This window comes from Triticum urartu, chromosome 2 (genome assembly GCF_003073215.2).
Source record: "Triticum urartu cultivar G1812 chromosome 2, Tu2.1, whole genome shotgun sequence".
Lineage (NCBI taxonomy): Eukaryota > Viridiplantae > Streptophyta > Magnoliopsida > Poales > Poaceae > Triticum > Triticum urartu.
The window spans coordinates 605,615,587-605,632,450 of record NC_053023.1 but is presented as its reverse complement, the minus strand read 5'-3'; the positions used below and the strand labels follow the sequence as shown (position 1 = coordinate 605,632,450).

General features: G+C 43.9%; 1 protein-coding gene across 1 annotated transcript; it reads left to right on the top strand.

The window, feature by feature from the left end:
* Positions 1 to 8,499: 8,499 nt before the first annotated feature.
* LOC125533764 (wall-associated receptor kinase 5-like) lies at positions 8,500 to 11,035 on the top strand. The gene is made up of 3 exons (XM_048697121.1): positions 8,500 to 9,385; positions 9,535 to 9,678; positions 9,837 to 11,035. The coding sequence occupies exons 1-3, from the start codon at positions 8,500 to 8,502 to the stop codon at positions 11,033 to 11,035; spliced, it is 2,229 nt and encodes a 742-aa protein (XP_048553078.1).
* Positions 11,036 to 16,864: the final 5,829 nt, after the last annotated feature.

Here is a 16,864-nt window from a genome sequence, read left to right as displayed (position 1 = left end):
ATGCCTAATTATTGTAATATGGAATAAAATAAAAACAGAAAATAAAAATGGAATAGTACAAAACAAAAATTAAAACAACGGGGGCGTCTGCCCCGCGCATGGGCCAGACCAAAAGGGCGCGCGGGGGTGCGCTCTGCCGCGACTCGGGGCGCTCCACGCGCCATATTTTTTTTAGGGCGTGCGGGGGTGCGCGCTGCCGCGACTAAGGGCGCCCCACACGCCATATAGGAGGTCTCGCGAGTTAGACGTCGTCTGCCTAACCGGGCCTTAGAGATCGAAGGCCCACAAGACCCAATCGAACGTGCGGAGTCTTCAAGCTAATTCTACATTTTCCATGCCCCTCAAAAAAAAATTCTACATTTTCCATCCGTCACAAACCCTAGTCCCCATTATTATTTTTCTCCAGCCATATCCCCGAGGTGAAAGCTAAGAGGAGACACCGCTTGTGTTGACTGTTTTTGTTTTGAGTGTTCGTGGATTGATAGTAATGCAACACGTTCGTTTTGCGCCCATCCAAGTGCACGGTCTGATCCGTTTATCGTTTCGTTTCATGTTTATCTATCCAAAAATAATTCATCCTTTTTTTGCGAATAATGCCTAAAAGAAATCTAAAAATATTTTTCCCAAGAGCTTTTTTTGTGGGGAGAACGTTAAAAAAACCATTCTATTTAAGGACCAAACCACACAAGTCACTCATTCGAATTTCCTAACATAGCATGGAAAAATTCATGCATAGAGACAAATTAACAAAAAAAATACCATACCAAATATGTATATTTTACATTTAAAACTGACACACACACACACACACACACACACACACACACACACACACACACACACACACACACACACACACACACAAAACCAGCTATATAATTTCATCAAATATAGACGGGTGCGGGACGTGTGCCTTCCTAATCTAGTGCTACTATTCAAACTCTCCGCGCTTCAACCCGAAAACCAACTCTTAGCGCTTTGGCTCCTTGTAATCAAGGATCGCATACAAAAACAATGTGTACTCGCTACTCCATGGTTGGACTAGAAAAGAGGAATTCTTGCATGATCCATAGTGGACTAGGCCACGTGCCCTCCACCTAATGGCCCTCTTCTATTAGGCCTCAATCTTGAGTTTTTTATTTGATCTCTTTCATCTTTTGATTTGTTGACCATGACTATTGGGTTGGACTTTTGTTGTCATGACGATTTTTTTTCATACAATAAATTCCTTTGAGACTGGAAGGTGTTCTCTCCTACGTGAAACATTTATTATGGACATATTTGGATGACCTCGGGGATAGAAGGCATGGTGCACAGGGATATTTTAACATTTGTTATAGGAGGGGGAAATATACAACACATTTAAGGAGCAATTTCCCTGTTAAAAGCATTTAAGGCATAAATGTTTTATTTGACATACATGGTATCTTCAAAGGCAGCTAAAAGTATTTATAAATAATCTATATAAACTGCTATACAAATTATATTTTGTAAAAATATTTTTATTTGTTTTAGTGTAAATTTTATGTGAAAAGTACTTGGGCGTCTTTTCCCGTGTTTAGGCCACCCCAATTCCCTTCCCTATCTTGGAAAATGTGATCTTCATATTTATATTTCTATTCAAGTATAACTGGTTGGCTGTTCTTTTTTGAGCATTAGGGTTTCCCCCCTGGTTCCATTTTTATTAAATGAAACCAAAACCTGTTCACAAAATTTAGACTAAACTAAGGTAGGAACCCAGATCACACTACAAGCAATGAGCTTTGCTACACGTACAGGATGTTACAGGGATGAGGGGTTTACACGTACAGGATGTTACCGGGGGGGGGGGGGGGGGGGGGGGGGGGGGGGGTGTTTAGAAAGTTTGGAAGGAGCCTGTAAAAACCTGTACGTCTAGCATTTTTGACAAGCAATGGGCAACCAAATAGCTGTCTATGGAAACCACATTCTTTTAAGATATCATAACCCCGGGGACTGGACACAAGAGGGGAAAATATAAAAGAGCAGCCTAACAAGCATGCTAGAGGTATTATGGAAACCACACTCCTTTAAGACACCACAACGCCTGGGATGCGACAGGTTGATTGCAAATTATAAACAGATTCCAGAATCTAATCTTAAGGGAATAATCCACAACCCTAATTTCATTCCAAAACTGATGTTATCAGCATTACCAACTTCCCATTTGTAAAAGGTCTTAGATGCAGATATGGCCCATGTTACACTCTTCTAGAAAAGAGAACCAACACCAGGTTTAGCACAAAGGACACTTGGTTAAAATTCACCAAAGTTCTCCAATGCCTAAGAGCATCTCTAACAGCCGCCCAACATGCGGCGCGCTAAAAATGCGTTTGCAGTGTGGCAATCGTCTGTTTTGGTACGGCGGGGAACGCTGGCTCCAGTGACCGCTGTAAACTTTAGCACGCGTGTGTAGCTCCAGCAGGTGCGCTAAAATGCAGCGCACGCTCTCGCACAAACAACATATGCGCTCCAAACACAAGTAAGAAGATCAAACACAAACAAAATAAATCAACAATAAATAGTTCAATTTCGTTATTACAACTCAAACAAATAGTTTATCTTTTAATACAACAAATAGTTCAACAATACAACATCAAACGCACAAATCATGATACTCTTCGTTGGCCATTTCATGCCCACCACTCCTCGATGAGATTCTTCTGGAGAACATCATGCGTTTCGGCACGTCGAATGACATGATAGGAGGCAACAAAATGGACCACCCAGGCAACCCTCCGCCGCACTCGTACGAGATATCCCAAGAGCTCATAGCGAGAGTAGTCTAAATCTTGGCCACGCTCATTCTCGATGATCATGTTGTGCATGATCACACAAGCGTGCATGATGTACCAAAGCATATTTCGATCCCAAAATCTAGACGGTCCTCTCACAATAGCAAATTGGGCTCACAAATCCCAAAAGCTCTCTCCACATCTTTTCTAGCCGCCTTCTGAGCATTGCGGAAATCAAGTTTTTTCTTACCTTCTGGTTTTTTCAACGGCTTCACAAATGTTTGCCAATTTGGGTAGATGCCATCCGCAAGATAGTAGCCATAGTTGTATGTAGGACCGTTTGCTACAAACTACACCGGTGGCAGTTCACCATTTACAATCTTATTCACCAGTGGTGACCGGTTGACAACGTTGATGACATTCAAAGATCCAGGCATTCCGAAAAAAGCATGCCAAATCCAAGTCTCTTGATCGGCCACTACTTCAAGGATTATAGTGGAACCCTTTTTTTGGCCGTGGAATTGCTCATGCCATGCCTTAGGACAATTCTTTCAACTCCAATGCATGCAATCTATTGAGCCAAGCATACCTGGGAAGCCGCGAGCTTTGTTCATCTCCAATAGCCTTGCGGTGTCTTTAGCATTGGAAGATCTCAAATACTCCTGGCCAAACACTTGCACAATTCCGACTACAAAGCGCTTGACACACATGATGACTTGACTCTCACCCATGGCCAAGTGATCATCAACTAGATCAGCAGGGATACAATATGCCAACATACACAAATCGGCTGTCACCTTCTGAAAGGTGATATGCCCGAGCTCTCCGGCGGCATTCCTCCTTTGCTGAAAAAACCGGTCATGGCTCGCTAGTTTCTCTGCAATGCGCCTGAACAACTCGGTGCTCATCCTAAACCGGCGCCGGAAGTACGACTCGGGGTACATGGGATTATCCGCAAAATAATGTCTGATCAATCTGTTGTGGGCATCGATCCCATCCCTCCAAATTTTCTGCCGACCCATAACCGAACCACCGTGCTTCGGTTTTTTATTGATGTGCATAGCTAGGATCATTGCAAGATCCTCCTCCTTTTTCATATCAAATTCTTCTTTGGAAGAATCATATGACGAACTCATCTACAATGTTCAATTTAAACTAGGCTATAAAAACTAGAAACAACATGCACCAAATTCATGTAAAAAATGTGAAGTTGAAGCAATACATACCTTGCAGGCGTTTTGTCGAACACCTTGCGAGCGCCGAGCGGCAGTGGGCGGCCGGGCGCTGTTAGTCGGAGGACTGCCGCGCGCGAGGGGCGGCGGTGACTAGAGGGAGACGGAGGAAGCAGCGGCGGCGCGGGGATAGGCCAGGGAAGTGCCGGAAAGGTCGCCGGAAGAAATGGGGTGGCGCGGGTGGCGCCGCCGCCAGCGGCTGGATGGGGTAGGTGGAGTTACGAGCGGGCGCTCAAGTGTCCAGTGCGCGGGAGCGGGCGCAGCAAATAAACGGCGCGCGATGGTGCTTCGGCCCGCGCGCTGAACTTGTTATGCCGCGCGCGCGGTTTTTCCGTCTCCGCTGGAGCGCCCGGAGCGGTAGCGCGCGCAAAAAACACTAATTTTTCAGCGCGGCGCTTATATAGCATGTCTGTTGGAGATGCTCTAACAACACTATCAAAATATCTCTTACCCCCGAAGGGCAACAAAGCCATATTGAAATCTATAATTATCCCCAAACCACAAAAACTTTCTTCCTAGATACCAGGCCCAATTGGCTAAATGATACCTGCGATTGTGTCTCATATACCCCCATCCCACCCCCAAAGTGGGCCATTTTGGAGTTAGTGGCATTTATAACCCATTTAGAAAATTTAATCATAGCAATGAGATAAGCATGAATACTCACTATACAGAAACAAAGCAGTGTGCGTCTTCCTCTATAGGAGGTTGACTATTCTTTCTTTAGTAAATGTTTGACTTTATTCACTAATTCAATAATGTACATCCAATCGTATGTAGTGGAAGAAAAATGAATGGTATATAGTGATGCCAAATCTAAAAGTCACATTAAGGGTCTTTGAAATCATTGCTGAAGGCCCGTCGACGACTAGTGACTATTGCTTCTGACGACACGTCACGGAAATTGACCCCAAAGTTACATTAAGGGTCATTGCATCTCGATGTTCCGTCATGATTTCAGTGAAGATTACAGAGGACCAAACCTATACCTAATAATGAAGGGACTATTGCTTCTGACGGTACGTCATGAAAATTGACCCCAAAGTTGCAAAATATTACCCAGCGATGCCATTTAATAAAAAACATTTCACACAGGGGAATCCCCCGCCTGGGCCGGCTCATGCAGTAGAAACGTCCTATACTGCGCTCTGTGCCGCGATAAGAAGCAGCGCGCCCGTTTGGGCTGGCCCATGTCTGGGTGGCCCATTTTTTAAATTTAAATTTATTTTTATTTTTTTCTACCTTAAATAATTTGGGACTTAAAAAAGTTTTGAAAATTAAAAAATGAGAATTTTGAAATAAAATGTATTATAAATCACAAAATATTTGTGGATTCAAAAAATGTTTGAGATTTTATAAAAAACAACTATTTGCTTATTCAAAAAATGGTAGATTTTTTTTAAAAAATGTTCATGAGTTTTAAAAATTTCGTGTATTAATTTTTTATTAAAATTGAAAAAATCGCCAATTCAAAAAATGTCCATGAATGAAAAAATATCCTAAAAATTCAAAAACTGACCGCGACTTACAAAATAGTTTGTTCATTCATAAAATGTTCACTGATTCAATGCATTTTAAAAAATCTTCGTTAAAATCAAAAAGATGTTCATGAATTTCAAAAATTGTTCCACCTATTTCCAAAAATTGTTGTTGATTCTAGAAATGTTCGCCGTTTCAAGAAAACTATTTAAAAAATGTTCACAATTTTTAATTTATTTTGCAAATAGTATAAAATGTTCATGGATTCGAAAAATGTTCTTGATTTTAGAAAATGTTCAAATTTTTGTAAAAGTGTTCATGAATTTGAAAAATATTCACGATTTCAAATATGTGCACGAGTTTAAAAAATATTTATGATTTCTCGAAATTGAGAGTGATAGTGTATCTCGATGATGTAGCAAAATGTGATCATGACCATTAGAGATTATGATTTTTTTTCTTACGTTGCGGCGCACATGCCCTTTTGCTAGTATGTACCAACTAGACTAACTTGAAAAGCTTTAGAAGACACCATAAGCCGTCCATCTAAAAGGGGAGACCCTAATATGCAATGAACATATTTTGTTATCTATTGCGTGACAAATTGTTGGATCATTATGTCGAGTGTAAGTGAATTTCTTCACTTTCCCGTGCCATGCATCCCGTGTATTTAGGCTGTGAAAGGCCATATTGGTACGATCAGGAGAGCTCCATGTGTAGGTGACCGACTTTCATAAATGTGTCATCTGCGTTTCCATACAAAAACAACTTCAAAGTGTTCAGAACTCCAAGACGAAAAGGAGAAAGAGACCAAGACGGTGGCAGCCAAGGCAAGTGACCAAGACTCCAATATATAAATAGACGTCCACCATGATGGGTATGGACATCCTCTCCAAAAGCGAAGACCTCATGAAGCCAATGACTAGAGGAACAAAGTAGATCCGATCTAGACACCCCGTCCAGATCGTCCACGCGCAACTCGACAAGCTGACCTGCAACTCGCCGAACATCCCTTGTACTCAATCATTGTAATCTCTATATCATATAATCTCGGACAAGCAAGAGTTGGGTTGTTACTCACCATGTGAGAGCCCGAACATAGGTAAAATTCTTGTCCCATGTCCATCTGATAATCTGAGGTGACGTGCCAGTGTCATATAAATTGCATGCGGTTTTCGCACCGTTGTAAGGTACCCTGTGAGAAACACCTCGACGCGTTACCCCATCACCATATCGGAAAAGAAGACCGAAAGCAAAAAATAATGAAAAGTAAAATTTGAGACTAAGCACAACCGCCACTATCATAGCCATTACAACACTAAGATATGCCGAAGCAGCAGACAATGATACACCGTATCAGGAGACGACGATCCGCGAGAACAAAATAACACAAAATCTTCGGTCCTAATGAAGGCTATATCAGGACAAAGGTAGAGACAAGAGATATTTATTCCATGCGCCGTTTCTTCACCATGAACACATATTCGAGAAAATACATTTCAATTTGCGGAAGTGATGTTCTGCTCTTGGGTGCATATGCACCTGGGATTAATAGTTTTTTTTTGAAAATAGAAAATAAATAAAAAAAATCCTGAGCATTGTTCAATGTTTTTCCAACCTGGGATGATAAAACATCCGGGGAGACCTGTAAACAAATCGATGTCCCAAATTGCTTTTAGTAATTGTCCTTATTAGAACATCATTTTTTTCCTCAGACCTCCACGACTATTTTTTCACCACGAAATTTTGCATGTCGACACAGCATTCAACAATGTTCTCTCCTATTTATTTCGATTTTACTGTTCACTCCGGTGCACACACATCCAAGTGCAGAAACTCCAGTGCATATGTACAGCTTATATTTACAAGGAAGAAGTTAATCAAACCGACACACGGTATGTACGCGCTATATGCAATTACCTCAATTTGCTTTTGTGACTCGGTGCTTGGGGTCGTTTTCCTCGATGTGTTTCGGCTGTAATCAACTCCGTGTGGAGCCTATGGAAGGTGGGAAACATTGGATGTTCCGGAACAGAGAACCTGTGTCCAACAGCTAATCCATCCAACGCGTGTAGGAGGATTTGGCGTGGCATAAGCGTGAATTGCAGGTGCATCCTGCTCAAACAAAGTGTCACCCTAGAGCATATTAGACTGAAATTACGATGTGTGTGGGTGTTAATTGACCAATTCTCCATTTGTTTGTTTGTTTCTTCGAGGGAACCAATTCCAGTTCGTTAAAAGAAAGAGTCACAGATGTTTCTTTGTTGGGGGAATGGAATATACTCTAGTAACTAGCAATATTTTTTTACCGCGAGTCTGCTCCGTTTAATCTCACGAGGTAAATGACGAAGTCTACCATGTGGCCATGTTGCTGTGCTTAATTTGACTAGTTCCCCATGGATCGACAGTTAACGTCTAGAGCTCTCCGTGTGTATATACATAGAAACTGGAGGTGTTGGACTCTCTCTGTCTTCAGAACACAGCTGCAGAAGCAAGCTCCAAACTCGTATTGGTGCTCTCGCCTCTCTCTGCCTGAAGATCATGAAGCAAAACTAGTCATGCCTCGAGATATGTTAGAGGTGAATTTTACATATCAATATGTTTCTACAGATTATCTTTTACAAGCTTTCGGTTCGTGTTTCGATTTACTTGTGAACATGAGTGAATGCTTATTTGTTCCCAAGACTCCGAATCGCCAAGGTCCAGCTAACGGAAAACAACAAATAGCTATCAAAATTAAGTTTCAGCACCCTTGTGTTTCGACCGGTGACTGTGAGTAGGTTGCTGAAAGCCGAGTTCGATTGGTTGAATCTGTTCGTGCTTTGATAGCAGATCCTAGTTTGTGCAGACTTATACAGCAAAATATTTCCTTTCTATTATCTTTGGATACTAGTTCTATTTATGTTCATATATATGTAGAGTAATCCCTAAATTTAACCAACCACATGGCCTCCATTTTTCATACAACAAATTGTTTTTTTATATGAAAGGATTAGTTGACAGTGCCATGTTTATCTGTTCTCCAGCTGAAGAGTATGCAAGTGTTCTTGAAGCTTTGCCTCGGTCTCGTATTGCTTGTAGCACAGTATGCACCTGGAACTGCGGTTCCTAGTTCAGATTGCCGAAGGCAGTGTGGTACCGTTGAGATACCGTACCCATTCGGTATCGGACTGGACTGCTCACTCTCTCAAGGCTTCAACATCAGTTGCAAGGTCCAAGATGGCGTCTCCAAGCCATTCAAAGGCGACTTTGAGGTGCTGGACATTTCCTTGACTCGTGGCACGATCCGGGTGCTCAACTACATCACGGCCTACTGTTACAACGCCTCTACAGCGAGCATGAAGTTTTTCGGCCGTTACGACGGCTATGTAGGCCGACCTTCCTCCCTCTACCGGCTCTCCGACGTTCAGAACAGGTTCACCGTCATCGGGTGCAACGCCCTCGCCTTTATATCCGACTACAATGGCACTGGCTATCAAGGCTTGGGCGTCGCAACGTGCCGCAACTTGTCAGACTTGGCAGACGGATCCTGCTCTGGTATGGGCTGCTCCCAGACTGCAATACCAAAGAGGATGTTTTACTACGACACAACCTTCTTGAAAGGGGTCAACACAAGTGAAATATGGGAGTTCAACCCTTGCAGCTATGCGGTACTGATGGAGGCAGCGGCATTCAGGTTCAGCACAACGTATATAAACACCAACAATTTCAATGACACATATAATGGAAGGGTGCCTATGGTTCTTGACTGGGCTATGAGAGATGTGAAGTCATGTGATGTTGCAAAACAGAATATGACCGGTATTTATGCATGCCTTAGCACCAACAGTGAGTGTGTGGATTCCACCAATGATCAAGGGTACATATGCAATTGCACCAATGGTTATGAAGGCAACCCTTATCTTCAAGATGGATGCAAAGGTATGGATTAACATCGAGTGTCAGTGTATATATGCACCAATGCCCATCAAACTGCACCTTGGATATAGGGTCCCTTTACATTACTTACAACTATAGTATTATGTTTCTTACTTACAACTATAATATTTTGTTTTGCTAAATTTCTGCAGATGTTAATGAATGCAGTCACAGCCCATGCCCTTCAGATGGCTATTGTCACAATGTCGGTGGAGAATACCGGTGTTCTTGTCGACTTGGAAAAAAATATGTCAAAGAAAGCAATACATGCAACCATAATATCGGCTTAATAATAGGTAACACCCAAATAAATGTGATCATCTAGCTAGACCATTAACTTTATCACACTTTTGATAACCATGCATCTAATCTTAGCTAATGTACAACAACTATGTTTTATAGTGTCCCTCTCCCTAGTCTAAAAAATAATTGTCTCATCTAATGACGTCATCAGGAGTTATAATGGGATTATTCGGCCTGATGGTTATCATCATGATCATTGTCTTCTGGGGACAGATGACAATTCAAACGAGAAAACTTAATAAAGTTAAGAAGGAGTATTTTCGCCAGCATGGAGGCTTGATTTTGTTTGATAGGATGAAATCAGAGAAAGGTCTTGCTTTTACTGTATTTTCAGAAGCTCAACTCATACGTGCCACCGACAACTACAATAGTAGCAGAATACTTGGAAAAGGAGGCCATGGGACAGTCTATAAAGGGATAATAAACAACATGCCAGTGGCAATTAAAAGATGTGCAGTGGTTGATGAAAGACAAAAAAAGGAATTCGGCCAAGAGATGCTCATTTTATCTCAAATCAATCACAAGCATGTTGTCAAGCTCTTGGGTTGTTGTCTTGAGGTGGAAATTCCGATTCTAGTATATGAATTTGTCCTAAACGATACACTGTTCGAGCTTATCCATGGCAAGAACCAAGCATTACAAATATCCTTCAGTACTCTCTTAAGGATTGCTCATGAAGCAGCTGAAGGACTTAGCTTCCTCCATTCATTTGCATCTCCCCCAATAATTCATGGTGATGTGAAAACTTCCAACATCTTGCTTGATGATAACTATATGGCCAAAGTGTCAGACTTTGGAGCCTCCATACTAGCCCCATCCGACAAAGAGCAGTTTGTCACAATGGTTAAAGGTACTTGTGGTTACCTTGATCCTGAGTATATGCAAACATGCCAGTTAACAGACAAAAGCGATGTGTACAGCTTTGGAGTTATCCTTTTAGAGATTCTCACGGGTCAGTTGCCACTAAAGCTCGAGGGGTCTGAGAAGCAAAGAAGCTTGGCATTGATTTTCTTGTCAGCCATGAAGGAGAATAACCTAAATGATGTGCTGGTTAGCCACGTAAAAGGCCAAGAGAGCATGGAGTTGCTGGCAGGACTTGCAGACCTAGCTAAGAAATGCCTAGATATGTGTGGTGACAATAGACCATCTATGAAAGAAGTCGCTGATGAGCTCAACAGAATGAGGAAACTTTCACTACATCCCTGGGCACGGCTCGATGTTGAGCCAGAAGCAGAAAACCTTCTTGGGCAAGAATCTATTAGTGGGTATGAAATAGAATTAAGTGGGTATCCCATGGGCGAAAGTGAGAACCAGCCCATAAATCCAAGAAGTTCCTATTATGCAAGGTGACTTAACACATGCATAATAATCTATTAAACCTACTACATGCACATATTTATGTTCCTTTTGGACCTTGTTACCATGTGTAATACTTATGTTTCTTCTGAACCTTGTTACCATGTGCATTGTATTTGGAGGTTAGCGTTGTTGCTATTTGATCTGATTGTGTGCAAGTTTTATAATAGACAATCAATCTATTACAAGTTGTAAATTATGAATACTTTTTTAAATCCTTTGACATGTGATGTGTGTTCAACAAAAAAAGGTTCATTGGACAGTAATAGTTAGGTTTTTTCAATACCATATTTTAGTTTAATTTTATTACAAGAGTATTGTTGACTCAAATGCCTCTCAAGGTGATGCAACCATAAAAAGTGTTTACCCAGCATGCACATAATCCATGAAGATCCGAAGACACGAAAAGGAAATTATTATATTTTGATAGAGTGAAAATAACCTAAGATACTAGCGGGCCGCTCCATACACTAAACCACATTCCATGTGGGGTAAACACTTCTTTGGCAGGTGGCTCCAGTTGGATACATGCTAATATAACGAAACATATGTGTGTTCTGGCCTCTTAAGAAAGCATCACTTGTAGAGCCAATGTGTACCTACTAGTCCATGGTACGCTAGTATGCCATCCACTGGATGTGCCTCTTTATATTAGACATTTATCTTGACATTTATTCCCTTTTATCTTCTCCTACTTTGACTAGGTGGGTGGTACGTGTGCAATTAGGTGAGGATTTGGCTGATCGAGCTGGTTGAACCGGATGATATAGCTAGATAGACAATGTGAACTTTGGTTCTTTCCACGGCCTGTTAATGGAGAAAGGAAAAGAACAAGAATAAAATAGGTACTAATGGCATGATAATCAAGGTCTCAATGAACCTAGCAGCAATTTTTGCTAAGTTAATCTAGAAAGTGTCAATTATGAGAAGCTAGATGTTGAGAATGGTAAGTATCCAATTTTCTCAGCGGAGCATGGAGAAATTTTTATAGAAAGAATGCGGGAAGGGTGATGTTTGAGCAAGGCGGATGGTCTGGACTATTGGATCATGTGATTAGACGGCCAAGATGGTATGGATCTGTCACTACTCATACTTTTAAAGGGGTAATAGATTTATTGACCATGGCAAGTGGGCTAGAGTTTTCTTGACGATTTGCTACATAGACATGGTGTACGATTTAACTTTTTCTTGACTTTGACAAGTTGCTACATAATTATGTTGGAATTAATTTCTTTTTAGGTGATGAAGGAAGTGATCTTGGTAACATATTCACAATGATTCATTTGCCTAATTTTGGATCTGATGGAATAAAGGAAGAAGCGGACAATCTTTCAGCTCCTAATTTCGAATCAACCTTTGCAGGAGAAATTTGGATCAATAAGGGAGAATAAGAAAAAATGTCCCAACATTTTGGCCCTTTACCCACCATCATGTCTTCAATAGGAGAGAAGTAGAATTGCAGAAACGCCCTTCCAGTCCTACATGCACCCAACACTCTATTGTCCTTTGCATGCGTTCATCGACTGACCTCCTAACATCTATTGTATGTCTCCATCATCTTTCCTCTCTAAAACGGAAGATGATTCCCCGCCTGGACCTCTCGAGCTTTCTTGCCAATGGCTCTTGGCTTGTGATATAGTCGCTAGGGCTGGCCTGGTTGTGTAGGTCAAATCACTGTTCCAAAGGGCCTCCGCAGTTTTCTCCGCGTCAGCAAGGATTGGTGACCACAACAGAGCGTCACCCGTGGACTCTCGACCAAATGTGTAGACATGAATTGATGACGGGAATAGAGGAGGCCACTTCTTAAAGAGGGATCCATCAGTTTGTTTCTATGATATGAATGCATTTGTTTCTCAGTAGTGGAATTTGTTTGACAAAGGAGAAGGTGAAGAGATAGATAGATAGATAGAGAGAGAGAAAGAGAGAGAGAGAGAGAAGGAGAGGGAGAGAGAGAGAGAAGACATGACACCTTGATGGGGGGTCTTCGGGGGAGGAGGAGCACCAAAATGCTTCGTGGAGAAGACATGAATTAGAGGGGACCATTGTGATGCAGAAGAAGAAAGGAATCAATGTGTGTGTGGGAGGAAGGGTGGAGCAAAGGGAAGAAGCAGGGTGATAACCCACAAGTATAGGGGATCGCAACAGTTTTCGAGGGTAGAGTATTCAACCCAAATTTATTGATTCGACACAAGGGGAGCCAAAGAATATTCTCAAGTATTAGCAGCTAAGTTGTCAATTCAACCACACCTGGAAACTTAATATCTGCAGCAAAGTGTTCAATAGCAAAGTAATATGATAGTAGTGGTAGCGGTAGCAAAAGGTAATGGTAGCAAAAGTAATGTTTTTGGTATTTTGTAATGATGATAACAACAGCAACGGAAAAGTAAATAAGCGAAGAACAGTATATGGAAAGCTCGTAGGCAATGGATCGGTGATGGAGAATTATGCCGGATGCGGTTCATCATGTAACAATCATAACATAGGGTGACACAGAACTAGCTCCAATTCATCAATGTAATGTAGGCATGTATTCCGAATATAGTCATACGTGCTTATGGAAAAGGACTTGCATGACATCTTTTGTCCTACCCTCCCGTGGCAGCGGGGTCCTAATGGAAACTAAGGGATATTAAGGCCTCCTTTTAATAGAGTACCGGACCAAAGCATTAACACATAGTGAATACATGAACTCCTCAAACTACGGTCATCACCGGTAAGTATCCCGATTATTGTCACTTCGGGGTTAACGGATCATATCACATAATAGGTGACTATAGACTTGCAAGATAGGATCAAGAACTCTCATATATTGATGAAAACATAATAGGTTCAGATCTGAAATCATGGCACTCGGGCCCTAGTGACAAGCATTAAGCATAGCAAAGTCATAGCAACATCAATCTCAGAACATAGTGGATACTAGGGATCAAACCCTAACAAAACTAACTCGATTACATGATAAATCTCATGCAACCCATCACCGTCCAGCAAGCCTACGATGGAATTACTCACGCACGGCGGTGAGCATTATGAAATTGGTGATGGAGGATGGTTGATGATGACGATGACGATGGATTCCCCTCTCCGGAGCCCCGAACGGACTCCAGATCATCCCTCCCGAGAGGTTTTAGGGCTTGGCAGCGGCTCCGTATCGTAAAACGAGATGAATCTTTTTCTCTAATTTTTTTCTCCCTGAAAGCAAATATATAGAGTTGGAGTTGAGGTCGGAGGAGCTCTAGGGGGTCCACGAGGTAGGGGGCGCGCCCCCACCCTCGTGGACAGGTCGTGGGCCCCCTGGTCTTCATCTTTTGCAAGGATTTATTATTATTTCCGAATAGATGTTCCGTGAAGTTTCAGGTCATTCTGAGAACTTCTGTTTCTGCACATAAATAACACCATAGCAATTCTGCTGAAAACAGCGTCAGTCCGGGTTAGTTCCATTCAAATCATGCAAGTTAGAGTCCAAAACAAAGGCAAAAGTGGTTGGAAAAGTAGATACGATAGAGACGTATCAACTCCCCCAAGCTTAAACCTTTGCTTGTCCTCAAGCAATTCAGTTGATAAACTGAAAGTGATAAAGAAAAACTTTTACAAACTCTGTTTGCTCTTGTTGTTGCAAATATGCAAAGCCAACATTCAAGTTTTCAACAAAGATTATGACTAACCACATTCACAATAACGCTTAGGTTTCAAGTTTACTCATATCAATGGCATAATCAACTAGCGAGCAATAATAATAAATCTCGGATGACAACACTTTCTCAAAACAATCATAATATGATATAACAAGATGGTATCTCGCTAGCCCCTTCTGAGACCGCAAAACATAAATGCAGAGCACCTTTAAAGATCAAGGACTGACTAGACATTGTAATTCATGGTAAAAGAGATCCAGTCAAGTCATGCTCAATGTAAACTAATAGTAATGAATGCAAATGACAGCAGTGCTCTCCAACTGGTGCTTTTTAATAAGAAGATGATGACTCAACATGAAAGTAAATAGATAGGCCCTTCGCAGAGGGAAGCAGGGATTTGTAGAGGTGCCAGAGCTCGGTTTTGAAATAGAGATGTCGGATTTCGGGTTCCGGCAGACCCTTGAGGTTCGAACACTGGGGTGCGTGCGGAGATTTCGCCTTCTACCTACCTGCACCCCTCCGCCTCGCTGAGATCTAAGCTATGGAAAGAACAGCACAAGAGACACAGGGTTTATACTGGTTCGGGCCACCGTTGTGGTGTAACACCCTACTCTAGTGTGTGGTGTGGTGGATTGCCTCTTGGGCTGATGATGATGAGCAATACAAGGAAGAACAGCCTCGCGAGGGTCTGCTCTTGGCTGTGGGGATGAACTGCTAGGAGGAGTTCAGTCACCCTTCTCTCTCTCTGTGTGTGTGATGCTACTCGATCTGATTTTCCCTCTCTCTACCCTGTGGGTGGCTAATCCTATTTATAGGCAAAGGCCCTGGGCCTCTTCCCAAATATTGAGCGGGAAGGGCAGCCAACAATTGGCCATTTTGAAGGGGAACATCTGGTACACTTATCCTGACTAAAGTTAGTCCTCGCCTGCCAAAGACTCTGGTGGTGACGCTGGCTTGGGCTCCACAATGACTTCCTCCCTGCCGTTGGACTGGTCTTGGTCTCGTTGCACCGAAACGGGTGCCTTTGCTTGATGCTCTCGCCTGCGCTTGCTCCCTTTGCACCAAAGAGGAAAGGAGGACACTGCGCGGGCTGGCGCCCGCCTGGCGCCCTTGGTCGTCATGGCTTGCGTCATGGGCACCTCGTGAGGTACCCCGCCTTGATCTCCCCGCCTCCTCGCGAGCCAGCCTGATGTGGCCGTGCTTGAGGAAGCTCCGTGTCGTCCGCCCCGCGAGGCTTGGCCCCTCGCGAGGGTCTTGGGTCTGTGTCGATGAAGACGGGCCGTGCTGGGCCCCCTTTGAGCCACGCCGCAGGCCGCAGGCAGGCAAGTCTAGGGACCCCCGTTCCCAGAACGCCGACAGTAGCCCTCGGGCCCAAGGCGCGCCCGGACTTGGCCGTGCAGGGAGGCGAAAGGGTAAGGGCGAAGCACCGCGGGCCCTAACAGCCTGCGGCCTTGGGCGCCGCGTGGCGGTTGATTGGACGTGGGCGGCACTGTTCCCCCACGGCGCCTCGGCAACCGCACGGATCGGACAAGTCCCTGCATGCAAAGCGGGTCATGATTACCTGCGATCGTGGAGGTCGGCGGTTGGCCTTCGCCGGCCATAAGTACGGAACGGCGCACGCCCTTCCAGTCCATCCTTTCTTGCTTCTCCTTCTTCCCGGTCCTTACTCCGTCTTGCTGCGATGGCTCCGATCCGCCGGTTCTCGTCGGCAGAGAAGGGAAAGGCTCCCCGAGAGGAACCAGACCCGCTCCCGCCGAAGAAACGGCTCGCCCCCCGCGGCCGGGACGAGGGGGCCCATCAGGTGGTGTCGAGGCCCTGGTGCGAGCGGGCACCGCCGGGGTTCCCGCTTCCCTTGTACGCCCACATCGAGGGCCCTGAAGGAGTTGATGCCGATCGCCACGGGCGGCGCCGCCGTCGGCGCCGACGGGTCACGAAGGTGTGGGTCGTCCCCCCTGGGGTCCACACCGAGGGCTCCTCCCGAGAGTTCGTGCTCCGCGCCGCCATGCCTCCTCAGTCTTGGATTCGCCTTCCTCCCTTCTTCGCCTCCATCATCCCGCAGGGAGAACTCCTGGAGCTTTGGTTGCAGCACGCCGGCTGCAGCACCCTCGCGACCGAAGCAGAGGTCGCGGTCGTGGCTCCGGGTGAGGTCTTCATGACTCGAGGCTGGAGCGAGATCGCCCGGGTTTGC

Excerpts from the sequence above, each read along its gene's own strand:
- LOC125533764 (XM_048697121.1), top strand. The coding sequence starts at position 8,500 with ATGCAAGTGTTCTTGAAGCTTTGCCTCGGTCTCGTATTGCTTGTAGCA. Across the intron at positions 9,386-9,534 it reads TCTTCAAGATGGATGCAAAG|ATGTTAATGAATGCAGTCAC; the intron begins GTATGGATTAAC and ends AAATTTCTGCAG. Across the intron at positions 9,679-9,836 it reads TAATATCGGCTTAATAATAG|GAGTTATAATGGGATTATTC; the intron begins GTAACACCCAAA and ends TGACGTCATCAG.